The sequence below is a fragment of the Macaca thibetana genome, chromosome 2, assembly GCF_024542745.1.
Source record: "Macaca thibetana thibetana isolate TM-01 chromosome 2, ASM2454274v1, whole genome shotgun sequence".
NCBI lineage: Eukaryota > Metazoa > Chordata > Mammalia > Primates > Cercopithecidae > Macaca > Macaca thibetana.
In genome coordinates, this window is record NC_065579.1 from 48,998,941 (window position 1) to 49,022,762 (window position 23,822).

Genomic DNA, 23,822 nt, shown 5'->3' on the forward strand with positions numbered 1-23,822 from the left:
CAGAGAAATTCTAGGCAGAAAAGGGTGAGTCCCCAGTGAAAACTCTACCTCCAAGCTGAAATGCCTGAAACCCTGGCCCAAAGTGAGAATTTATATCCATGTTTTTCTCCTTGAATGTTGCCTTTTCCTAAACTGCCCATGGCTCTCCCTGCCCGCAATCCTGTGCCTACAAAGACCCCAGACTCAGTCAGAGAGGAGTGGAGACTATGGCTGGACATTGGAGAGAAGCAGCTTGACTTCAGAGGGATAGCTTGACAGTGTAACTTCAGAGAAGAATCCAGCTGGAGATGGCTAGACTTCAGGGGAAGATCACCTACCCCACTGTCCCCTTTTCAGCTCCCTTTTCCACTGAGAGTCACTTTCCTCAGCAATAAAATCCCCGCATTTACCATCCTTCAGTTGTTTTTGTGACCACATTTTTCCTGGATGCCGGACAAGAGCCTGGGAGCCATGAGTGCAGATATAAAAGGCACTAACACTCGCCCTTTGCCCTTGCTGGTGGAGGGCAGCTGTCCCACGTGACAAGACAAAGGGCTCACTGAGCTGTTAACACTTAAGCTGTCCACAGACTGCAGAGCTAAAAGAGCACTGTAACACACCTTCTGGGGCTTCAGGAATCGCAGGCAACCGCACCTGGTTGCTACCACAGGGCGTGCACGGAGTTTGCTCTTGCCTGTGCCAAAGCGGTCAGCCAGGTCCAGTGCTTGTGCACTCCAGTTCCTGCCTTGTTTGCCTGCGCACTCCCTCCCAGGAGGAGTTGAGAGTGGCAGGCTGAGTAAACAAGACACCCCTTCTCGAGTCCCAGGAAGGGGTCAGGGAAATATCCTGCTTCAAATGTACCATCATTTAACTGAATGAGTGTTCAAAATACCATCTGAACACATTTGGTTTAAAAACAAAAGTCAAATATACAAAAAAATCAAGTTTTTATTTCAAATATTTGAATCTAATAGATCATTATTTAGGTTTATTTTCTGTGAATATATATATATAATATTATATTTAATTAACATCTGAAAATTACCATTTTCTAGAAAGGATAGAGTATAAAAGCTATACATTTCATATATAAATATTAACTTTCAAAATTTATAATAGTACGAGTTTTAGAGTGAAGGAGTGTTTAAAATGTGCCTTTCTTTGGACAAGAATCATTTTGTTCTTTATTTTGTTCTTTATTTAATAATAATTTAAAAACTGGTAATTTAATATCTTGTGAACATGAATGTATCATTTATGGTACAGCTTAGCTTCTAGGAGAAGTTAAGTGTAGCATGATTTCTTGAAGATTAAAAAAATACATTTAACTTTTTAAAGATAATATACATATTGAATATTATTTGAACATAACAGTAAAGAAAATTATCTTTGAACTTTTTTGAATATATGGCATTTGCAAAATAACATTAGCTATTATGCATGAAATAAATTGTAACTAGATTTAAAATATAATTTATATAAAAATTAATAAGGCCTTAGTTAATATTCGGTAGTAAAATGGACAGTGGATCAGAGATCATAATTCAAAGCAGTTTTTTATAGGAAGTTTCATTAATAAATGCAAAAACTCAGATGTCCTTTTTCTCAAATTCACAATGAGTATTAAAAAATGTACAAAAACCTTTATAAATCAGTTATACAGAAGATAAACTATAATTTGAAAAGCAAAAGTATACAACCAGAGCTACAGGCATTACAGCTTAATTCACACAGGTATGAGTTTAGATAGTCTCAATCAATTTACGGACTTCAGATTTCCTGAGGAGACTTTCACTAATCCACTACCACACTCCTGATTTTTGTTCCTGGCTGCCAGTGCTTTCAAAAAACATGAAATCCTAGATAAAAACAAAAATATACAAATGAATTTTCAGCAACAAAACAGAGATCAATTATCAGATGCAGAAATACTAAGGGATCTAGTGAAACACAGTAACATATCTGTTAAAAAAATTAAATGTAATAAACACAGAAAAGCTCTATAGTTATATAAGTTCTACCTTTAGCTTTCCATTTTAATAATAAATTTTATAATTCTATTCATGTATTGATACCTGTATGAATTTAATTAATCTTCCGGTCATTTTCTCTAAATGTGACTTTTTCTCTATGCCCATAATTCTCATCTGTGGCTGCATATTGGAACCACCTGGAGCACTATATGAACTTCGAAGTTTGACTCAGTTGAACTGAGGTATGGACTAGTACTTAGTTTTTAAAGGTCCCTAAGTGATTCTAATGTGAAGACAATTTCAGAATCACTGGTATATCCGATTATCTCCTGTAATTTGGTAGTTAGGTCTACACACTTGAGTGAATGCACACTCTTACTGTAGTTCATACTCCTATATTAGATGGTTTAATTTAATTACTATGAGTCATGGTCAAGTTTCCTTGTTTCACTAAATTTTTTCCACATATGCCCACTTTCAATTTCTTCAAAGCATGTAGGAGATGGCTGATTTAAGGGGAGACTAAAATCTCTCCTCAGTACGCCTCCTTAGTCCCTCTCTTGCCATGTGAATATTCATAGACTCTTCAGACAGAAACTAGTCACCCCAGAGTGTCAGGATCAAATAGAATTTCAGAGCTAGGATTAAATGGGAATCCTGATTTAAAAATCTATAAATTTTAAAAAGTCATTTTGAAATATACACTTTACTGAATCATTTCAGAATGATTAGTAGAAAGCATATAGAGAAAGCATCTATAATCAAGATTAATAAGAACAGACTTACAATGAGGAAACAGGCACCAATCATTACAGCTTTCATTTTAACATCAAGGTCTAAAGGGAACTGGATTCCAAAGTTATCAGCATCTGTAAATGCCTCTCTCAAAATTCCAGTCCAGTGCTTGGAAATTTTGCCAACCACACACTGTTCATCAAGAGATTTAATCTAAATTGAAAAAAAAGTATTACATATTTTTAGGAAACTTATAGCAAAAGTACTTTCAAATTTGAAGATGAAACAAATATGGTATTAAAATTATGTACCATATGTAACCATGAACATGTAACCCTCATTAGATAACTAGAGGCTCCGGTATCTATTTATAGATATATGAAAAAAACTGTTTCATTATATAGAGAAATTATATGAAAGTAGTTTTTCTGAAATATTTAACAATTTCCATTTTATATTAATAGACATTAATAAATTATTTGAATTGACCCAAAATAAAATTTAGGCAAAAAAAGATATAAATATGAAATGTTTATGTGATGACATTTCTAGAAGTCATCAGGAAGGTAATGAACAAAATTCCTATTAGACTTCTGCTTTAGGAGAAGCACAGTTTACACAGACCGAAAGGTTAAATATGATGAAAAGGCTTATTACCACCCACTGTGAGTTACCAAACATGAAATGCTAAGCACCTAGAAAAGATTAGCAGTTTGGAGTAAAGGCAAATACCAGTAAGTAACTTGATGAAATGCCTCACGACAAGGGCTGAAGTAACAGTGGGTAACTAGTGGGGTGTGAATAATAAAAGACGAAGAGTGTATAAACAAATGAGCTCCAAAGTAGCAATTTTCTAATTTCACAATTCTGCCTGAGGAAAGCCCAGGGCCATCATATAGGGTTGAATGGACTGTGCTCAGACTAAGGCAACTCCTCTAGGAGGGCAGGTGGGGACTGAATGTAGCTGAAATTCACAAAACTAGGCACATCTATAGTTGTGTTAACAGAGGAGTGTCCTTTTCAGCTAAATATATGTGGGGAATCTAAAAACACTTGACTCACTTTATTTTAGTACAAGTGGAGAGTTTGTAAAATACCAGAAATAAACATCTAATATGAAACTGATAGCATAATACTGTTCATCAAATATTCATTTCATTCCCTCTCCTTCTGTATGGCCAGTATACTTCCTGTTCCTTCATAATTAGGCTTGGCCATGTTACTTGTTTGAACAATGGATGTTAGCAGATATGACATGAGTAGTGTCCTTAAACTGGGCTAAGTGCTTTGGCCTGGCTTATGATCTTCAGTGACAAGCCACTAGAAAAGCATGACTCAGGTAGCTGCTGCTGCTACAGCCACAGAACAAACATACCTGGAGCAGACTGAGGTTAACATGCAGCCCAAATCACTACTTAAATACATCCACTGAAATACAGTTGACCTGCACACCCCTAAGCATGAGCATAAACGCTTGTTGCAAGTGGCTGAGTTTTAGGGATTATGTGTAATGAAATACTACTGTGGAAAAATAAATGAATACAAATCCTTTCTTGTACATGTTAGTATTTTTCTGCTAATAGCTGCCATTGAAGCATTTGAAGCTAGTAATGAAAACTCTGGTTTATTTTTTAATTCTGAAATTTAAAAAAAATGAAAAATGCAGCTGACAACTTACTAGCCACTGTAAACCTAACACTATACAAAGATATTAACATTTGCCCTTTTTGATTACTACAGCAAGAAATTTAAAGAAGTGGAGAATACATTTTTTTATGGCAAGGATAAGAAATGCAAATAATGATCTTCAACCAATAAATTATCAGGACTAGATAATTTTTAGCTAAATTGTAGACATTTTGGAATAGAAAATTACTGTAATAAAATTTCAACATTTGGAAATAATAAATTGGTATTGTATAATGTTAAACTTTTAAATCCATAAACATAATACTAATTGGTAAATCATTCTAAAAAGAAAACCATAGATTCATCTCACAATGCAAATATAAATGCAAAATACTGAAATATAATGACAGTATATAGGATCTAGTTATGTAGCAAAGAAATATAAGTGTATCGTGAGTATATTAATAGTTGCTGGTAAGCTATTTTATTTACTTGCTAATTATTTATTTATTTACTGTTATTACACCCAATTTTCATGTAAAAAAACTAAAGCAAAGAGAAGTGAAAGAATTTGTTGAAAGTCACACAGGTAAGTGTTATGAAGATGGGTTTCAAACCTGGGTATCTGGCTCCAGTGTCTATACTCTTGACCATTATGATTGCCTGCTTTTTAAAAACATATTTATTGAATACTAATGAAAATCTAGTTGAGAGGGCAGGAAAAAAAATCTATGGGCTGTAGTTGACCATATAGAATTTATTACCACTCAGGATCAATTTCTGTATTTTGAGATTCCTGAAACACAACAGTGGCAGGAATTCAAGCTCATAGACAGAAGTGACTTGGTATGTCAGTTTCGTGTGGCCATATTTTTCCCCTACCAAGAGTCCTTGAAGGAGACAGACTCTCTTATTATCTATATTGGATAAAAGGTCTACTAGGCTCTCTCTTACTCACCATTGAGATAACCTTCTTAGAGATTCAATTACTATCTGTTTGCTGAAAACTCTCCATTCTTTTCCTCTACATAACTAAAATCCAACATGACTGTAATTCAAGTCATTAACTTCCCATATATATTTTATATAATCAACTAGAGCCCATTGATTACATTTTGCTGGTCCCTGACCTAGATGTGTATTAGTATTTGATACCTTACTTTTTAAAAAGCAGACTATCATAATGGTCAAGAGGACACAAATCAAGTGTTTTTCCTCCAAGATTCTTAACTTGGCCAATGTAATATCAGAATAATAACACATCAAGTTTATCTCCAAAATTTTTTTCATCCTCAATTGACATCAAATCCATGAATTAGTTCCACATAGTACACCGATAAAATGCCTCTTGAGTTATTCTCTGTTTTAGAATGACTCCTGCCCCTGCTGTGGAACAGGATTTTATCTCTTTTATTACTTCAAGTTTCCATGCCCAGTGGCACCCTGGTGGATTTCCTGTTCCTTAGTGGTCCCTCATACCAATAATTTCTGCTTTGAGGTGTCACAGTTTCCATTGTCAACCCTACGGAAAATTCTTCAAGTGACTATTTCTCAATTCTTTCCATGAGAGTACCTTGATATCATCATTCTGGATAAATAGAAGAAAAGTTAATTTATTACATGGAATGGATGCTTCAAGGTATCCATCAAGGAAGGCTGCTACATGAAACATAAATTCTAATAAGTATCAAATATAAGGATTACACAATGCTTTTCCAGTGTTTACATTTATTTACTAAAAGTAAAATATATGCCAGCCAAACTTCTGTCAATATTGTTCCTTGAATGAGAAATTACTTTTCACTTCTCTGGATGTAGGATAGAGATTCCATCCCTTACATGAAGAACTGCTATTATGCATACCCCTATATAAAATTTTATACATGCATATTATGCACACATATACATACACACACTATACAATCCCTTTCTAAGAGCCTTTTTAAAGTTTCTACATCACCTCCTCCTTAGAACTGCAAATCTCTGTCATTAGATTATTAAGTCAATGAGGGAAAAGGATTCATCTTTACATAGCTGAGGTCTGACAGAGGAATCAAATACCATATGATTAAAGCAGGCAGACAGATCATGTAAAGGAATGACACTGGATATTGAAAAACCTCAGTAAGGGGTGGAGACAGTGATAGAGTTCCCATGTCATTATTACAAGGGGCAGCCTCACACATCTTTAGTAGATTTTTGCCCTTTCTGTGGAAAGGTGGGACCAGTTAACCCAGTTTTCTGATTTTCCAAGAGAAACAAGAAATCAAGATTAAGTCATAAAACCTTCTGATTTTTAAACATTTGCAATGAAAAAATTTGGATTGTAAAAGTAGACCATCTGTTGTTGAAGAACTACTGCAATGAAATTCTACAATATATTACAGTAAATATACAAATATTAATATGTTGCAGCTTCCAGTGACCTAATTTAATATAGGGAAAAGCAGAGAACACAGAGAAGCATAATTGGGTAGTATATATTATACTAATTTTCTCAAAACTATCTTTGCATAATTGGGTTTCTAGTAGGAATTCAAAGATGTCAGACATTCTGAACATGGCCTTGAGCACTGGCAGCTGATATTTCAGATTTAAGAAGGATCCATATGCTTTGGCAATCAGACTTAGATGACAAGGTTAACATTCTGTTTAAAATGGATAATATACAGTGTCATCACACAGAAACCACCACATTTAAGTGTTAGATGATTTGCTTATTTTTATTTGACTACATAGGTCTGCTTCTCTTTTTTCCATTTATCATGACCAACAGTGACCTTTATTTAATCAGAGCGATAACTATCATTCTGACCAAAGTTAAATATATGAGCAAATTATCTTGCTGTTGAGACATTGGCACACAATACTTATTTAATGCATTTATAATATCCTGCAAAATTACATTCTTCTATTAGGAAAGCAAATCTTACAAACATTATGACATCTCTTACCTCAAAATCAACATCTCCACAACAGCTGCACACAACACATGGACCACTTATTTTTAGTACATCCTCTCTTTTCTCATTTTGAATTGTAAACTTTGGTAGACATGGGTGCCAGGTCTGAATAACATAACCTACTGGTACACCAGGAGGAGCTTGGATTTCTATCTACAAGGCAAAATAATATATGTAAATGTAATAATCGTAATGCCTATGTTTGATGAAAGGTTCAATGACAGGGTAGAAATTCTTGCTGAACTACTTTACAAAATGCCCTGGTAATTGCTCACCGACCTCCTGAAGGCAGCAGGGACAACAGCAGCTGTTACATCTTAGTGGTCTCTCCAGAGTTATGACTTCTCGACCCATATTATCAATAATCCTCAGGGTAAAAGGTCTAGATGGCCCACAGCAATTTCGGGTACAGCAATCAGTATCTTCTGCTGCAAAGTAAACCCTCTGTCCAAAGCTGTTCTTAATTTCATATTTGTTATTAGTTTCAAAACCTGTTAAAACTAAAAACATAAAAGACGAAATCATAATCACCTCTATGTTAAAAATATTGAATTTATCCAAAGATGATATAATATCTAGCTATGCCAGTTTTAGATGATACTCCAAGTGGCATAAGGAGAAGGAGAAGACATGATGTTCATAGATGATCCAGGCAGAGAAAAATGGCAAAAAAAAGGAGGAGGAGAGATTACCAATGTATAGAGAAATTAAGTCCTTATGTGAGACACAGGAAACAAGTTATATTTTCCTAATTCCATAAATGTCTGTCAGAAGAGAGACTTTGCTGCTGAGGGTTGGGACAATGCTGTGGGTGGGCACAGTGGTGCTAGGTGCATAGATAAAATGTCCACTAATGCATGATAGTTTTTGTGTAATGTGGAGGGGAATATAAGAGGATTGCTGTTTATGTGCTATGAAATTTTATATTAAATCAATCGGTTTGAGACTGTCTCATAAACCATACTTATGTCTTATTTTTTGCAATGCTTTTGAAAGAAGGCAATGTACGTGCATAAAAACCGAGGGAGTGAAAAATGAAAGGTGAATCAGAATGTCACAGTGGACCCAGGGCATCCTTATTCAACTCAGCAGTAGTTGTTCAGAAGTGGGAGGTGGGTATTAGACAAAGGGTGTTTAGCAACCAACACTTCATCTCACAGAATATCTAGACCATGGGAATCTGCACCTTAGCTGGGCTAATCTCTTCATGAGCGAAACAGATGGCTGCAAAATGCTGACGCTCACATGCTCTTGTATCAAGGGCTTTCCGTATCTAACTACACACTGGAAAGAAACCTCTCCGTATTTAAAGCCAGAAAGGAGCAATAACTGTTCCACTTGTACATAGCCCTCAGTAACTGGGGTCATGGATGTCAGAAGCCTGACTACAATAATGAGTGATTAAAATAAATATATGGAGGAAAAGTCACTCTACAATGCCTATGTGGAAAGACTCTGAGTCAGAGAAAGATGGCCTTCACAAGTCTTAGCACTATGAATGCCTTTAAGAGTCCTTGGTGGGACACAGACAGACCCTGTACTCTGCATTTATAAGAACCACTTCTGATATCAACATTTGAAATAGTCAAATGTTTAATGAGAAAAAAGTTAAGCTGATTTTGAGAGGGCATTTATTATCTAATTAATTGTTTCATTAAGTAGCTTAATCTCAAAAATCTCCAGCTTATTTGTAAAACAACATTGCTTTACATAACCTTTAAGTTTCTTTTCATTTACTTAAAAATACAAATTGTTTATGTCTTTATTGTCTTCTGTGTTTTGAACTGAGAAAAAAAGTAAGTGCCTATTTTATGCTCAGATTCTAAAAAACTGAGTAATCTTCGTCTTTTTTATATCACTCACGAAAAAATAACATAGACCTTCAATTTTGGAGAAAAAGAAACAAAAAAACCTTGAGACATTTCTTTTTTGAAAAATAAGCATAATTAAAAACTATTAGATTTGGAACTTTCTATTTCATAATTAACACATTATTTAACAATATCTATAAAGCCCATAAACCTACAAAAAAAGATCAATAGTGTGCTGTGTAATGTTTGGTTATATGTCTGTTTGGATTTTATAGCCTTATTAATATATACTATAAAACATAAAAAATTCAGAATACAAAGCTGTCTTCCAGAGAAAGCTTTGTTTACATACACTAAAAAAAAAAAACAAGTAAATTATAAATATCTAATATTATGCTTTATAAATAACTTCAATGTAATAGATGACAATTGTATATTTTAGCCAAATCCATTATTTTGCTTATACAATCCATGTTCTAATTTTTACCAGTGGAAAGAAACTTTGGAGACAGGTGAAAACGAATTTAACAGACATATTCCTAAAAACTGGCAGAGTTTTTACTAAACCTTTTATATCTAGAAGGAAAACACTATGGTTCATAAATCTACCCGGGGTCTTCTTCCCCTGGCAGTCATTATAAAACATTACTGGCTTCCTAAGTTTATTCCTGCACCTAAGGAGCCCTGGACCCAAGGAAATGCCAGGCCATTCAGCAGGAGCAGGAGTGCTCTTCTATGAAGCCAAGCCTGCAGGCTAGTTGGTCAGCATCCTCCAACACTGCAGTGTCCTGCATCCGACCTGGTATACAAAGGTTTTATAGCATTCATCTTAACTCCCAAGAGAAACTGTGGGCACAAATGATAATTTTCCCAAACTTCCTCATCCGAATAAAAAAGATAACTTACTTTAGAATGTGGCTCTGTGCCATTCTTAAGCTGATCACAATTACGGAGAAAATAGCTTAAGTGGCAGAAGTCAGAAAAAAAGTGATGTATGAAGACAGGAGCAAAATAAGGGTTTTGATTATTTTTCTTCTAACTCAGTGTCAATATCCTGAGGGCAGGTGCCCAACATAATAGCATTTTACCTTTTGATTCCTAAATTTTAGAAACGAATTGCTGATGTTTATTACTGTAAATAACCAGCTTAACTGTGCCATATAAGTGAGAGTGTTATATTTGTGGAGGTTGATGTGCCTTTATCTGCATAAACTTCTACTCTGTATAGAAACAGGATTAAAACAATGAATACATACCTTCCAGAAGTTCAATCTGCTGATGAATCAGTATCTGATCTATCTGTCACAGGAAAAAAAAAAATGAGTGGTAAGTATATGTCAAATGAAGGTTTTTATAAGCTAACCAAATTAAAATTCATGTATTTATATTTTTTAAAGTACATGTAATCAGTTATCAATATTTAATAGCTTATATTACTTTTTAGTATAAAACTGAAGTTAATTTTAATTAATAAAAGATTTATTGTGTTCATTATTAATGTGGAAAAATTCAGGTCAAATAAAATTGATTTACACTGGAGTATCTTTAACAATTAGTAAATTGAGGTGGCTCATGCCTGTAATCCCAGCATTTTGGGAGGCCAAAGTGGGCAGATCACGAGGTCAGGAGATCGAGACCATCCTGGCTGACATGGTGAAACCCTGTCTCTATTAAAAACACAAAAAATGAGCTGGGTGTGGTGGCAGGCGTCTGTAGTCCCAGCTACATGGGAGGCTCAAGCAGGAGAATCACTTGAACCCAGGAGGCAGAGGTTGCAGCGAGCCGAGATTGTGCTATTGCACTCCAGCCTGGGCAACAAGAGCGAGACTTCGTCTCAATAAATAAATAAATAAATACATACATACATACATACATAGATATAAATGGCCAGTAAGTTTATGAAAAAATGCTCAACATCACTAATCACCAGAGAAATGAAATCCAAACCACAATGAGATATTATCTTTGTCCAGTTAAAATGACTATTATCAAAAAGACAAAAAAATAACAAATAATGGTAAAAATGTGGAGAAGGGGAAATCTGTTGGTGGGAAAGTAAATCAGAGCAGCCATTATGGAGAACAGTGAAGAGGTTCCTCAAAAACTAAAATTACAGCCACCATATGATTCAGCAATCCCACTACTGTTTTTTTTTAAAAGGTATTTTTTCAAATTTTTTGAAATTTTCAGAACAAAAATTTTAAAGGACAGGAAATCAATATGTCAAAGAGGTATCTGCAATCTCATGCTTATTGCAGCATTAATAGTCAACATATAGAATCAACCTAAGTGTTCAATAGATAAATGAATAAAGAAAAATTCATTCTTGATACACACAATGGAATAAAACTCAGCCATAAAAATGAATGAAATCCTATCACTGGCAGCAACATGGATGAGCCTAAGGGACATATTATTATTATTATTACTATTATTTATTTATTTATTTATTTTTTTGAGACGGAGTCTCGCTCTGTCGCCCGGGCTGGAGTACAGCGGCCGGATCTCAGCTTACTGCAAGCTCCGCCTCCCGGGTTCCCGGGTTCACGCCATTCTCCTGCCTCAGCCTCCCGAGTAGCTGGGACTGCAGGCGCCCGCCACCACGCCTGGCTAGTTTTTTTGTACTTTTTAGTAGAGATGGGGTTTCACCCGGTTAGCCAGGATGGTCTCGATCTACTGACCTCGTGATCCGCCCATCCTGGCCTCCCAAAGTGCTGGGATTACAGGCTTGAGCCACCGCGACCGGCCAGGGACATATTATGTTAAGTGAAATAAGCCAGGCACGGAAAGAAAAATACTGAATGTTCTCACTCATAAGTGGAAGCTTAAAAAAATTGATTTCTTAGAAGTAGAGAGTAGAGGCTGGGCATGGTGGTTCACGCCTGTAATCCCAGCATTTTGGGAGGCCAAGGCAGGCGGATCACAAGGTCAGCAGTTCAAGACCAGCCTGCCCAATATGGTGAGGCTCCGTCTCTACTAAAAATACAAAAACGAGCTGGGTGTGGTGGGGCACGCTTGTAGCCCAGGTACTTGGGAGGCTGAGGCAGGAGAATCGCTTGAACCTGGGAGGCGGAGCTTGCAGTGAGCTGAGATGGCGCCACTGCACTCCAGCCTGGGCAACAGGGCGAGACTCCATCCAAACAACAAAAAAAAGTAGATAGTAGAATACTGGTTACTAGAAACTGTGAAGGGTAGAGAGGAGAGGTATAAAGACAAGTTGGTTAATGAATACAAAATTACATTTAGATAGGAGGAATAAATTCTAGTGTTCCACAGCTATGTAGGTTGACTATAATTAACAATTTATTGTATATTTTCAAATAACTAGAAGAGAGGATCTGGAATGTTTTCGACACTAAGAAATGATAAATATTGAAAGTGATAGGTATGCTAACTATCCTTATTTTTCATTACACATAGTACATGGGCATTAAAATGCCACACTGTACTCTATAAATATGCACAATTATTATGTGTCAAAAACAATTTGAAAAGTAGAAAACAGTCTTCCTTCTAGAGGAGGCTCAAGAAATATTGATAACTTCTTTAGCCATCAAAGAGATTTTTTTACAAGTTTCAAATTTGTATTAAGCATACTTAATATCAGCCTTTGTCATATGTGATAACATCCTTTATGTATTTTATGAGACCCTGATTTTTAAAATATCTATTTCTGTGTATTTCTTGCATAATACAATAATGACCCAAAATTCCTATGATTGTGCCACTTAAGTGCATTGTGGGAAATTAAGTTACTAAAGAGAGTGCAAGAAAGAAGTGATTTATGAAATGAAAACTGGCTGGACACACAGAGTTTCTTGTTTCTATTTGATCTACCTGATTTTTAACACCAAATAAATGTTAAACCTCTTATTGCTGAGATTAATTATAATTCAGTGCAACAAAATCCAGGACTTTTTACTCCTTTATTAATGGCATTTATAAAATTGGGTCTTCCAAAGAACAAAAGCAACATCATAAAAATGCAGTTTTATTAGTTACAATAAAAAGGTGAGTTGTATTACACATAAAATATTAACCCCTTGTTTGGTGCCACTTATTGAAACTCAAAAATAAACTTAATTTAAATTTTATTTCAAATTATAAAGCAATTATTCAGTATTGAGATTAAAGAGCACTTTGCTCAGTACCAAAGTTTGGGGATTAAAAAAACAGTCTCAACTCTTTAGGTTCTCACCCCAGAGGGAGCTATATAACTTCTCTGGACCTCAGTTTCTTCTTTTGAAAAATGGAGATAACTGTAGCACCTATACATCATAGACTTTCTATAAGGATTAAATGAGTTAATACATGTATCAGGCATACAACAAAGACAGGAAAACAGTGTTAATTAAATGTTTGTTATTGGCCATTATCATAGATTGTATTTAAGATCACAGAAAGTACAATTTTCTAAGGCATTTGTGTTTTGCTTTAAAACTGAACCTGACCTAAAAGAATGAGAGTAATCTCTTAGCAGAATATATAGTTTTGCCATTTCAGACTTTGGTGAATTATTCATTTGTTAATCTGGTTAAGCAAGCTGGAAGCACAGTTCTGTTTTTTATGAGTATTTTGTGTCTTTGAAATTACCTGACTTAAATATTCTAATCCAGGTGGACAGTTTAATGGAGGCGGTGGTGCTGGCATCCATGGTATCCCTGCAGCTCCACCTGGCTGATTATATACTGGCTGATTATACATTGGCTGATTTGGGACAGGAAAGCCAGCTGGGCCAGGACCTGAATGGCCAGCTGGTGGGGGTGGGTAGCCAACCTGGGGCCCAGGGTAGCCATTATATCCTGGAGGTCCTGAAATACAAACAAGTGAAATGATTTATAACTGCACCAAAGATGGAATCATCAACCATTTTAGGGTTACGCCATCTATCTATAAGTTGACATTTCAGCATAGAAATCTGTATCTGTGATGTTTAAGATATGCTTTTATCTTTCTGAGATTTTTCAATGAAGTATCTGTGGTTGCACATCCACTTCTGTTTTGAGGATAGCAGGCAGTGAATAGCCTTACCCTTACCATTCAAAACTCAGATGGAAAATATGCTTTAATATCTGAGAAAATGAAAGTAAATAACCATGATCTACAGTCACCTACATAAAGATTCTGGCAAGCCTCAAGGGAAACAGACATGGCATTGGCCGAAGGCCCAAAATAATGGCTTTGAGTCAGCATTTCTAGGGCCAAAGTACCTTGTGAAAAATGATAATTCTGAAATTCTAGCAAATGACTTATAATGTATGTATAGAACTGGGGGTAGTTTTGCCCCCTCTCTGCCAGGGATATTTGACAAGATTTGCAGACTCTTTTTGGTCACAACTGGAGGGGAAGATAATACTGCATCTGGTTGGTGGCGGCCAGGGCTACTGCTACACATCTTCAAAGACCCAGAACAGCTCCCTAACAATGAAGAATTGTCCAGCCCAAAATATTATAGTGCCACTGTTGAAGGTGAAAGCATGTCATTTCTTTCAGTACATTCCAGATACCTGCTTGAGTTAATCCTTTGCATTATGTTTTAATCCATAATGTATTGCTTTCCTAAGTCCTTCTTCATTCAAAGAAAATTTCATTGTAATATTTAGGTTAGAAATTTAAATTTCACAATTTAACATCCTTTGGTCTCTGGAAAATATAATTTGAGAAACAAGGATGGGAAAAAATTGTAACAGGCAGAGTAGAGGCAGAAATTTAATAAGAGTAAGTGTACTTCATATTCTCTATGAATATGTGATTACAATGAAGATTTATATGCCTGTTTGGATGGTCCACAAAATTCCATAGCAGTGGAATATAATTTCAAAGGACTGTGTTTCTCAATATTTTAACATTAAAGCCTATGCAAAATGCAATACTTAGAATAGGAAATGTATACATTCTTTTAAATGGAACATTTATGACAAAATTCATTTGCCTTTAAAAAATAAGGCTTAGATAAACAGATTAAACCTCACAATAATGCATCATAAATAAAGTTTTTATAATTTATTCCTTTATGATGAATGAATATTTACAAATGATCCATAATGTGACTGGCTGTGTTGTAGAATATGAGGACACAAATCTCAAGGAGGCATCCTGCTGTCAGAGAGCTTACAGTCAACTTCTGAGAGAAAGAAAACACATTTAGAACAAAAAAAATTCATATGAATGTGATGGAGAAGAATGTATGTCAGGGAGGGCAGGGCATGAGGCAGTTACTTTAGGTAAATATAATTTCCATCAAAGTCTAAAAGATGAGAAAAGCTTTATATGAAGATCTAGTGAGAAATGCTTCAGGAGGAAAGAAAGGCAAATAGAATACCTCTGACTTTGTAATGAATCTGACATGCTGTTAGCAAAGCAATAGGAAGCTGTTCATCAAAGGAGGCCTTAGTAAGGAGTCTGGATTTGGTTCCAATTATGATTGGCAAGTACTGGAGGATTCTGAGCAGAAGAATGAGTTCCATGGTCTTATTTATATCTTACAAAATTTTCAGGAGTAGAAAAGTATTAGAATTTACAATGGAAGACACAGATGCAATCCCTGTCCACCATTGTTTAATGAGAGAGACAACTTTAAATCCCCACTTATTCTAGGGAGCTATAATACCAGAGTAATTAATTGATTAATTAGAATAAGAGATAAATGCTTTCAAGTAAGAGACCACGGTTTTATGACTAGAGATGCCAAAGGTCGCTATTGAGATGGGAAGAGAAAAAGGGAAGGAGTAGGAACAGCTGCCCTGAGGGGTCACCTTTACGCTGAGATCTGAAGGATGCACAGGAGTTCAGGAGGCCAGAGTCATAGAAAGAACATTTCAGAGCAAAGTCCTGGGACAATAACTAACATAGGCCTTTAAAAATCTGAAAAATAGCCTGTCTAGCTGAATAGCAGCAAGCCAGGCTCAAGAGGAGGTTAAAGAGAGAGCATGGAAAAGGCCATCCTGGGTTTAGTGTTAGCCTTTATCCTAAAAGTAATAGGACACTAATAAAATAGGGGTTATACACTCTCTGTAATATGAGCAGATTTACATTTTTAAAGATCACTGGCGTCAGCACAGAACCCAGACCATAGGCAGACCAGTGGGTATGTGGAGATGTGATTTAATTTCTCACATTTTTAACATCATCATAATTTCCCCCAGACTCTGAAAATATGATTGATTACTCATCAAATGAATGAATTAAGCATAAAGAATTACCTGAAATTTGAATACTAGTATCATTTATGTAAAGACTAATTGATTTAAAATATTTTAAATATGTTAGCAAATACTTGTCATTTCTTATTTGCAAGCATTGTGCTCAGTGTTTTACATATACTCTCATTTACTCTACAAAGCAACCTACATTGAAAATATCACCCTCATTTATAGATAGGAACACTGAGGCTTCGAGGTACTGCAACTTGTTTAAGACTACCATATAAGTATCAGTAAAGAAGGCAGAACCTAGTTTACCAGCACATTTACCTATACAATTTTTTTTTTTTTTAAAGCAGGCAGAACCTGAAGTCTGATCCAAACTCCCTATGCCTCAGCTTTCCCACATACACAATGGGGATAACTAACAATATTTACCTCATAAGAGTATTCTGAGAATTAAATGTATTAATCCACATTAATTCCACATTTAAAACAATAACTAAAGCATGGTAAGCTCTCAATTTTAAATTATCCTTACTGTTAGCATCATTGTTATCTTAAGACTTGTGCTATATGTAATCCTGGACTTGAGAAACAAAATAAAGCTGTAGAGTGATATATATATATATATATATATATATCAGATATATATATATATATCTGATATATATATATATCAGCAAACTCTCAAGTCTGATTATATCTGAACTGTATTATTTATGTATATCCACTTTTAATTTAGTGATAAGGTGGATTACGTAATTCTCTTAAGTGCCTTGGATGACTATTATAGACTTACTAATGATTTTCCAAACAGCAACCCTGTAAGAATTTGGAGCAGAGGTTCTCAACCCTGGCTTCACATTAGAATGACTTCGGGTGTTAAAAGATTACTATTCCTTAAGTTCCACCACCAGAAGCTATGATTTAATTTTTCTGGAATAGTGCCCTGGCACTACTATTTTGAAGTGGTTCTGGGTGATGATACTTCAGTGCAGGCATGGTTCCCATAAGCCACCACCTGAGAGTCTTTGAGCTTATCTAGCTCATATTCTTTTAGTTGCAAACATCTGGATGAGATCCGGGACGCAGGGAGGTTTCTTGCTAGGCAATTAAACATGACATTCAGCTCCTAAGCACATTTGTTTACTCAGGGAAGAGCATACAATGGGCACATCCTTCTATCCAACCCACATTCCCTTTGATCCTAAATCCCCAGGATGCTCTTTCAAGATCTGGGTAGCCTGCCTGCTTGTAAATCTGGACATGCTATGGCCTTTGCTATTTTTAAAGTTCTAGTATTTTGGATAACTGCATTTGCCTAAATGAAAATCTCTGAATTCTTTCAGGCATTGGTTGAAAAGAAAAAATGTACTCAATTGCATATGTAGTCAAATGACTCAATTATTTTTCTTAGAAATACAGGGCTGAATCAGTATATATACAAAAATAAAGCTTTCGGCCGGGCGCAGTGGCTCAAGCCTGTAATCCCAGCACTTTGGGAGGCCGAGACGGGCGGATCAGGGGATCGAGGTCAGGAGATCGAGACCATCCTGGCTAACACGGTGAAACCCCGTCTCTATTAAGAAATACAAAAAACTAGCCGGGCGAGGTGGCGGGCGCCTGTAGTCCCAGCTACTCGGGAGGCTGAGGCCGGAGAATGGCGTAAACCCGGGAGGCGGAACTTGCAGTGAGCTGAGATCCGGCCACTGCACTCCAGCCTGGGTGACAGAGCGAGACTCCGTCTCAAAAAATAAATAAATAAATAAATAAAGCTTTCATATATATTATAAAATTAAAATGAGAATTATTCCCACGTAACTGAATTTCTATTACTTCCAGTTTTAAGCAGTCTTATCATTTTGATGTGACTCTCACTGAACACATGCCAAGCTACATGACTCAATTTATCAGAAATAAATTTCCTAAATGTGATTAAATGATCATAATTTTCAGAACAGATGGAGGATCAATAAAATATTTTACTTAACATTTGTGTTTTAGGATGTGCAGTCTTGTATTTCATTTGCTAAATTTAAACCTAATGCTGTTTTTACTAGCTTTCTTTATACCTTTACTGTCCTCTATAAATAAAAATTACTTCTATGGAAAATGTATAGCCAAATAAAAATAATCAAGAACAACTAGGCTGCCAAAATTTCATTAATATAGTTTTAAAAAAAGAGCAACTAAAATAAAAACAAATGCACAATTCTCTCTCTCTCAAGAGAGACTGATTGATTAACTTTCATTTTTCTTCTTTAATCAACTACTTTACCTTGGAACGCTGTCGGTGGATACTGAGGAGGATACCCAACTGGCAAGTTTGTTTCAGGGTGAGAAGCATTCATCTGTGTGTCTGCAATTCAAGGAGAGGTAAATAGATGTCCGATTAAATAAAATACATATTAGAAAGAAACAATGTATTGTACTCAGATAATTGTCACTTGTGTGGTCTTATGCTATATTGAAATAGGGGAAGTAAAATTTTCACTTAACATAAGCTATGCCTATTATCAGAGCTAATTTGCGATTAGCAAATTTGTTTCAAACAAATTTTCCTTTAGATAAAATGAGACAGCTAAGTTACTGGGGCTGAATCACCAGTTTTTGAAACATCCCTGATGAATGTTCAGTTCCATGTTTTGTTGACAATAAAATAAAGATAGCTTTAAAATTACATATAGACTACGAAGAAAGAGATAAATGAAATTAATGGGATGTGAGGATGGTAGAATTATGGATGATTTTAAAGATATCTATCGTCACTGCTATAAGAATTATTATTTTAAATATTTAAAATAATGAATATACTTCAGTATTTATATATTTTATGCTTACTCTGGAACTACACCAATAAAGTTGAACCATATGAAATTCCCCAAATATGACTGTTTTTGACCCACAAAAGCCATAATGTTTAATTATAATACACTAGCATATTAAACTTTGTTACTTGCTAAGAAGGCTTGAGTAACCTTAATATATGCACAAATGGTTCAGCCTCCTAAATATTAATATTCATGTCCATCTAGTCATTCAGTTACCTACCACAGCCAGCCTCTAAATATTTACTGAGCGTGTCCTGTGTCACTTGAATTAGGCTCTGTGGCTACAATGGCTCTGCTTTCATACAGCTTAAGGTGTAGCAGACACTACACTTATCTCCTTATCTGTTTCCTTATGAATTACTAACTGTAAATTCAAAATATTTTTTTAGAATCATGGAGGCATGGCATCAATATGGAAGAACATATAGGTCAAACTTTCACTATAACATTTTTTTCGTATGTGTCTCTATTATGAACTTTCAAAGACCACTCAACTTGCTAATCATGTGGTTTTATCAGGAAGATTGGATTGTTCTCCTCACCCCCTGCCCTGGCCTTTCTCCTTCATAAATGGCTTCATCATGACTTCAGCAGAATGCAGGGCATGGTGATTGTGTACAATCAGGCAAAAAAAACTGCTTTCCTTCTCGTTCAAGACTAGCCTGGCCAACATAATGAAACCCCATTTCTACTAAAAATGCAAACATTTGCCAGGCATGGTGGCATATGCGTGTAGTCCCAGCAACTCAGGAGGCTGAGGCAGAAGAATCACTTAAACCCGGGAGGCGGAGCTTGCAGTGAGCTGAGATGGTGCCACTGCACTCCAGCCTGGGCGACGACAGAGAGAGACTCCGTCTCAAATAAACAAACAAACAAACAAACACAAAACAACAACAAAAAACACATGAAGGCTTTCCCTGGAAAAACACTGCAACATACCCTGTGATCTGAGTCATTACAAATCTCTGAAACTCCCCATCATTCTTTCCCATCCATTTTCTTCTATTTCTCAGCATTAAGTGACTGACCTAACTCCCTAGTTCTCTAGCTAATAAGGCCCTGCCTGCAGCCCCTACTCCAAACTTAAGTTGGAAACAACAGCATCAGACTCAGAAGAGATTTCAGGAAAATACTCTCCAAGTGTGAAGTAAAGATCTATCCTTGACAGGTATGTCACATTGTGATACCTCTTAATAAGCAACATTGTTTGAATACTAGAACATAGAACACACACACACATACACATATCCAGGAGCAGACAGACTCAAGAAATCATGAGCTCACAATCTCTGGGCTTTTGGTACCAAAGCAATGATTCTGATTTCAGGCATTCCAGGGGGAATTCATACAAGGAGAATGAGTGAATGGGCAGGTGTTCAAGTAGAACAAAGAGCATGCTAACTATGGTTTCATTTTTGCATTTTTGAAATGCAACTTAAAATGGCTTATAAATAGTACAAGTCTATCGCATTGTCTTAAAGATATTTTATTTTTATGTCTACATGTATGTATATATACATATATACACATTTATTCACACACATATACACATTTTATTTCTATTTAGGCAAATGCATTCATATATACATACAATTATATATACAAAACTGAAAAGTTAAAAGTTAACTATGACCATGACGAGATAAATTTTTGCAAATTCAGTGGAATCAACTTAAAGCTTGTGGCAAATAAAACAGTGTAATTCTATATAAATTTACATTTAAAAAGCTTTGAGTTTTGTAAGTAAAAAGAAAACCATAAAACTTCACATGGGAAAAGTGAGGAGTCTAGTCCTAGAGATTATTTCATATATTTAATAAGGCTGACACTGTAGCAATAGATAAATATTTTTTTGTTACCTCAACGAAGATGAAAGAGAGAATAAAGAAAAGCATTTTAGAAAAACAGGATTTAATTTTTGAATTTAATTTTCCCTATGTAGTGGGAATTTTGAACATAATTTTCCCTCTGTAGTGGTGTCCCTCTTCAGAACCTTAATATCTTAATAAGACAAAGTTTTTATTACTTGCTTGATAAATATCCATCTTACTTAGAATTTTCTTGAGAAAAAAAGCCAGAACATAATGACTGGTATTTATTTAAACATACAAACATGTGTCTGTGATGAAATATATGTCGAAGTGTATATCTGAGGAGTTTATTACAATGAACTGAAATCTTATTATCTGTTAATTAGTATGACTGAATAATCTTTATAGATAGAAAATACATAGAGAAAAGAGAATATTGTTCTGGTTTGAATATATGTTACAGAACCTATTTCCCAATAAATCTAGCATTTCTTAGCTTTCCAAAAGGTTTTCTTATTTTTAATGAAGAACCTGGTGGTAGTGGTATTGTTGTACATCTTCTCTATAGTCAAAATACTGAACTAGACATTGTATTCTGGAGCATAAACAACAGAAAGCAAATTATATACTTTCAGACGCTGAATAAAACATTATGACAAATAACAAGTTACCAACAGATTAACATTATAGGGAGGAAAGTAAACATTTAAAATAACTTACTTTGTTTGTCCATGATTAAAACAGTTCTGAAAAAGAAGATCTGATATTAATACACTGTCTACAAGGCCACAAGTCAAATGTTAACCGTTGAAACAGGATACTGTAAAACTACACAGTCACACTCATAGGACATTCCTCTTTATTCATCCAGCCCAGCCTTACCTGGTCATTTAAGCCCTTTATGCTTGACTGCATTCCCCTTGCTGTGTTTCTGAGCAGGAATTTAGAAATTGTTGGTCAGCTCATGATGGTGAACACATTCTAAAGCCTTTTGGGAAGAGGGTCCAGTGAGGCAGAAAGCCATAAAGACACACTATGAGCTAAGACTCCAAATAGTAACCAAGCTAATAACATCAACCTTCACAACTTGCACAATCTAAAGGAAATGCGTGGTTCAGTTCCCAGTCTCCGGACTTAGGCCCCAGGAATGTTCTAGCAGGAAAGCAAAAAATGTTAAGTATCAGGTTACACTACTGCAATTTAGGTCTTGTGGACCTGTTCTTTGCAAATTTGAGAAGGCCTGAGACTATTCTGTGCATTTGGAGATTTTTTTTTTTTTTTACTAGAAAACTCACTCTCAGGAGTCGTCACAGCCATAGCACCTTGACCACCCAAGTGAAACGTTGTACTCGGTATTTATACAGAAACTTAAATAGCAGCAAACATTCTACCTAGTAATTCTGCCTTCCAGTGCCTTGATCCGATTCTAGTTTTTCCCAGTACTATCCAGTCACTACTTTTTCCATCTCCTGTAGATCCTGATGCCCTTCATCCCTTTTAGCAACAATACATTAGGCAAAACTCTGTTACCCAACATTTTTATCTTGGACCCACGCACATTAACACAAACTGCCCTTCCTCTTCCCAGGCCCATTCCCGTGCTGGCTACCCTTTAACTAAATTCTCTTACTGTGCGATCCTAAGTGGTTAGTAAGTCAACCGATCCCTTTACATGCTTAACTAAAATCTAGAATTCCTGAGAAGAAACCACCTTCCTCCCTGCTGTTTCAGAATTATTTTTTGGCCAGGTGTGGTGGCTCTTGCCTATAATGCCAGTATTTGGGAAGCTGAGGCAGGAGGATCACTTGAGTCCAGAAGTTTAAGACCAGCCTGGGCAACATGGAGAGACATTGTCTCTACTAAAAAAAAAATTAGCCAAGCATGGTGGCATGTGCCTGTAGTCCCAACTACTCAGGAGGTTGAGGTGGGAGGACTGCTTGAGCCTGGGATATTCAGGCTGTAATGAAGTATGATGACTTCCCTGCATTCCAGCCCGGGTGACAGAGCAAGACTGTGTTTTAAAATAAAAGTTTTTGTTTTGTTTTTATTATTGCCAACATTAAGCACAAAATTTTATAATCAACTTAAAGTCTTAAGAACATTCCAGTTATAGTCACCTCTTAATTACACATACTCAAGATGTTGAGCAATGGTTGAATAATTCAAAATGGGTTTATGTGGTCCTGAAATAAATCAAAAGATGTGTTTGTGTTACTGATTTAACTTCCCAGATTTTCTTAGGACAACAGGAATCCCAGTTTGCATTAACCAGTCAGAAATTAATGCTGTAGACCTCATCAAGCCAGAAAGGTAGAAATATTAAAATTTATACTTTTTTTTGCCATTAATCTATAAGGTGAACAATAAGCTAATAAACACATGTAACCAAAGTAGACTAAAAGTTTTGAAGACATTTGTGTTTTAGATTCCATCATAGGAAGAATTGTATAAAGAAGACTAAATTCATACATATAAGAGGACATGATTTTTGTCAACCTCACATTTCTACCATCAAAGACTATACTTTAAAATGCCAATTTTCTTAAAATATGCTAAGAGTACTTTAACAGATATATCAGAATGAGTAATTCCGGATTAGAAATAGGTAGTCCCCTCTAATTAATATACTGGACTACACATCTCTAAAATCTTTACCTGCCCCTTACTTCTTATAGGATACCTCTCTCAATAACATGCTTAACTTAAAAAAAAAAAAAAAAAGGTTCTATGGCCTTTAACCAATTTTAACAGAAATTTTAAGAAACTAGTGTTTCAGTTATTCTCACTTTCCCTACAATGTCAGAAAAGCACTAAATAATGTCTAAGGGCAAATCCTAAATAAAATGTACGAGAAGAAACATAGGCAAGTTTTTATTTATTTATTTATTTATTTTTTGGCAAACAGACTACTCAACTGAAAAAAATTCATAGTTCTGGACTGCAGA

General features: G+C 35.5%; 1 protein-coding gene across 9 annotated transcripts in view; it reads right to left on the minus strand.

Annotated features, from left to right (window-relative positions):
• Positions 1–909: 909 nt before the first annotated feature.
• The window catches only part of LOC126947482 (phospholipid scramblase 1), a 28,920-nt gene continuing 6,007 nt past the window's right edge, over positions 910–23,822 (minus strand). For 3 of the 9 annotated variants that reach the window (XM_050778172.1, XM_050778174.1, XM_050778173.1), the window contains 8 exons: positions 21,598–21,623; positions 18,514–18,594; positions 13,684–13,901; positions 10,347–10,389; positions 7,559–7,779; positions 7,271–7,432; positions 2,739–2,900; positions 910–1,838 (listed from right to left, as the gene is read on the minus strand). In XM_050778172.1, the coding sequence (XP_050634129.1) occupies positions 1,782–1,838; positions 2,739–2,900; positions 7,271–7,432; positions 7,559–7,779; positions 10,347–10,389; positions 13,684–13,901; positions 18,514–18,594; positions 21,598–21,610 (957 nt within the window). In that variant the 5' untranslated portion in view covers positions 21,611–21,623 and the 3' untranslated portion in view covers positions 910–1,781. Of the gene's footprint in view, positions 1,839–2,738; positions 2,901–7,270; positions 7,433–7,558; positions 7,780–10,346; positions 10,390–13,683; positions 13,902–14,597; positions 14,983–18,513; positions 18,595–21,597; positions 21,624–21,759; positions 23,725–23,822 lie in introns of those variants that run through there. The other 6 variants (XM_050778177.1, XM_050778176.1, XM_050778168.1 and 3 more) reach the window with 5 other exon arrangements.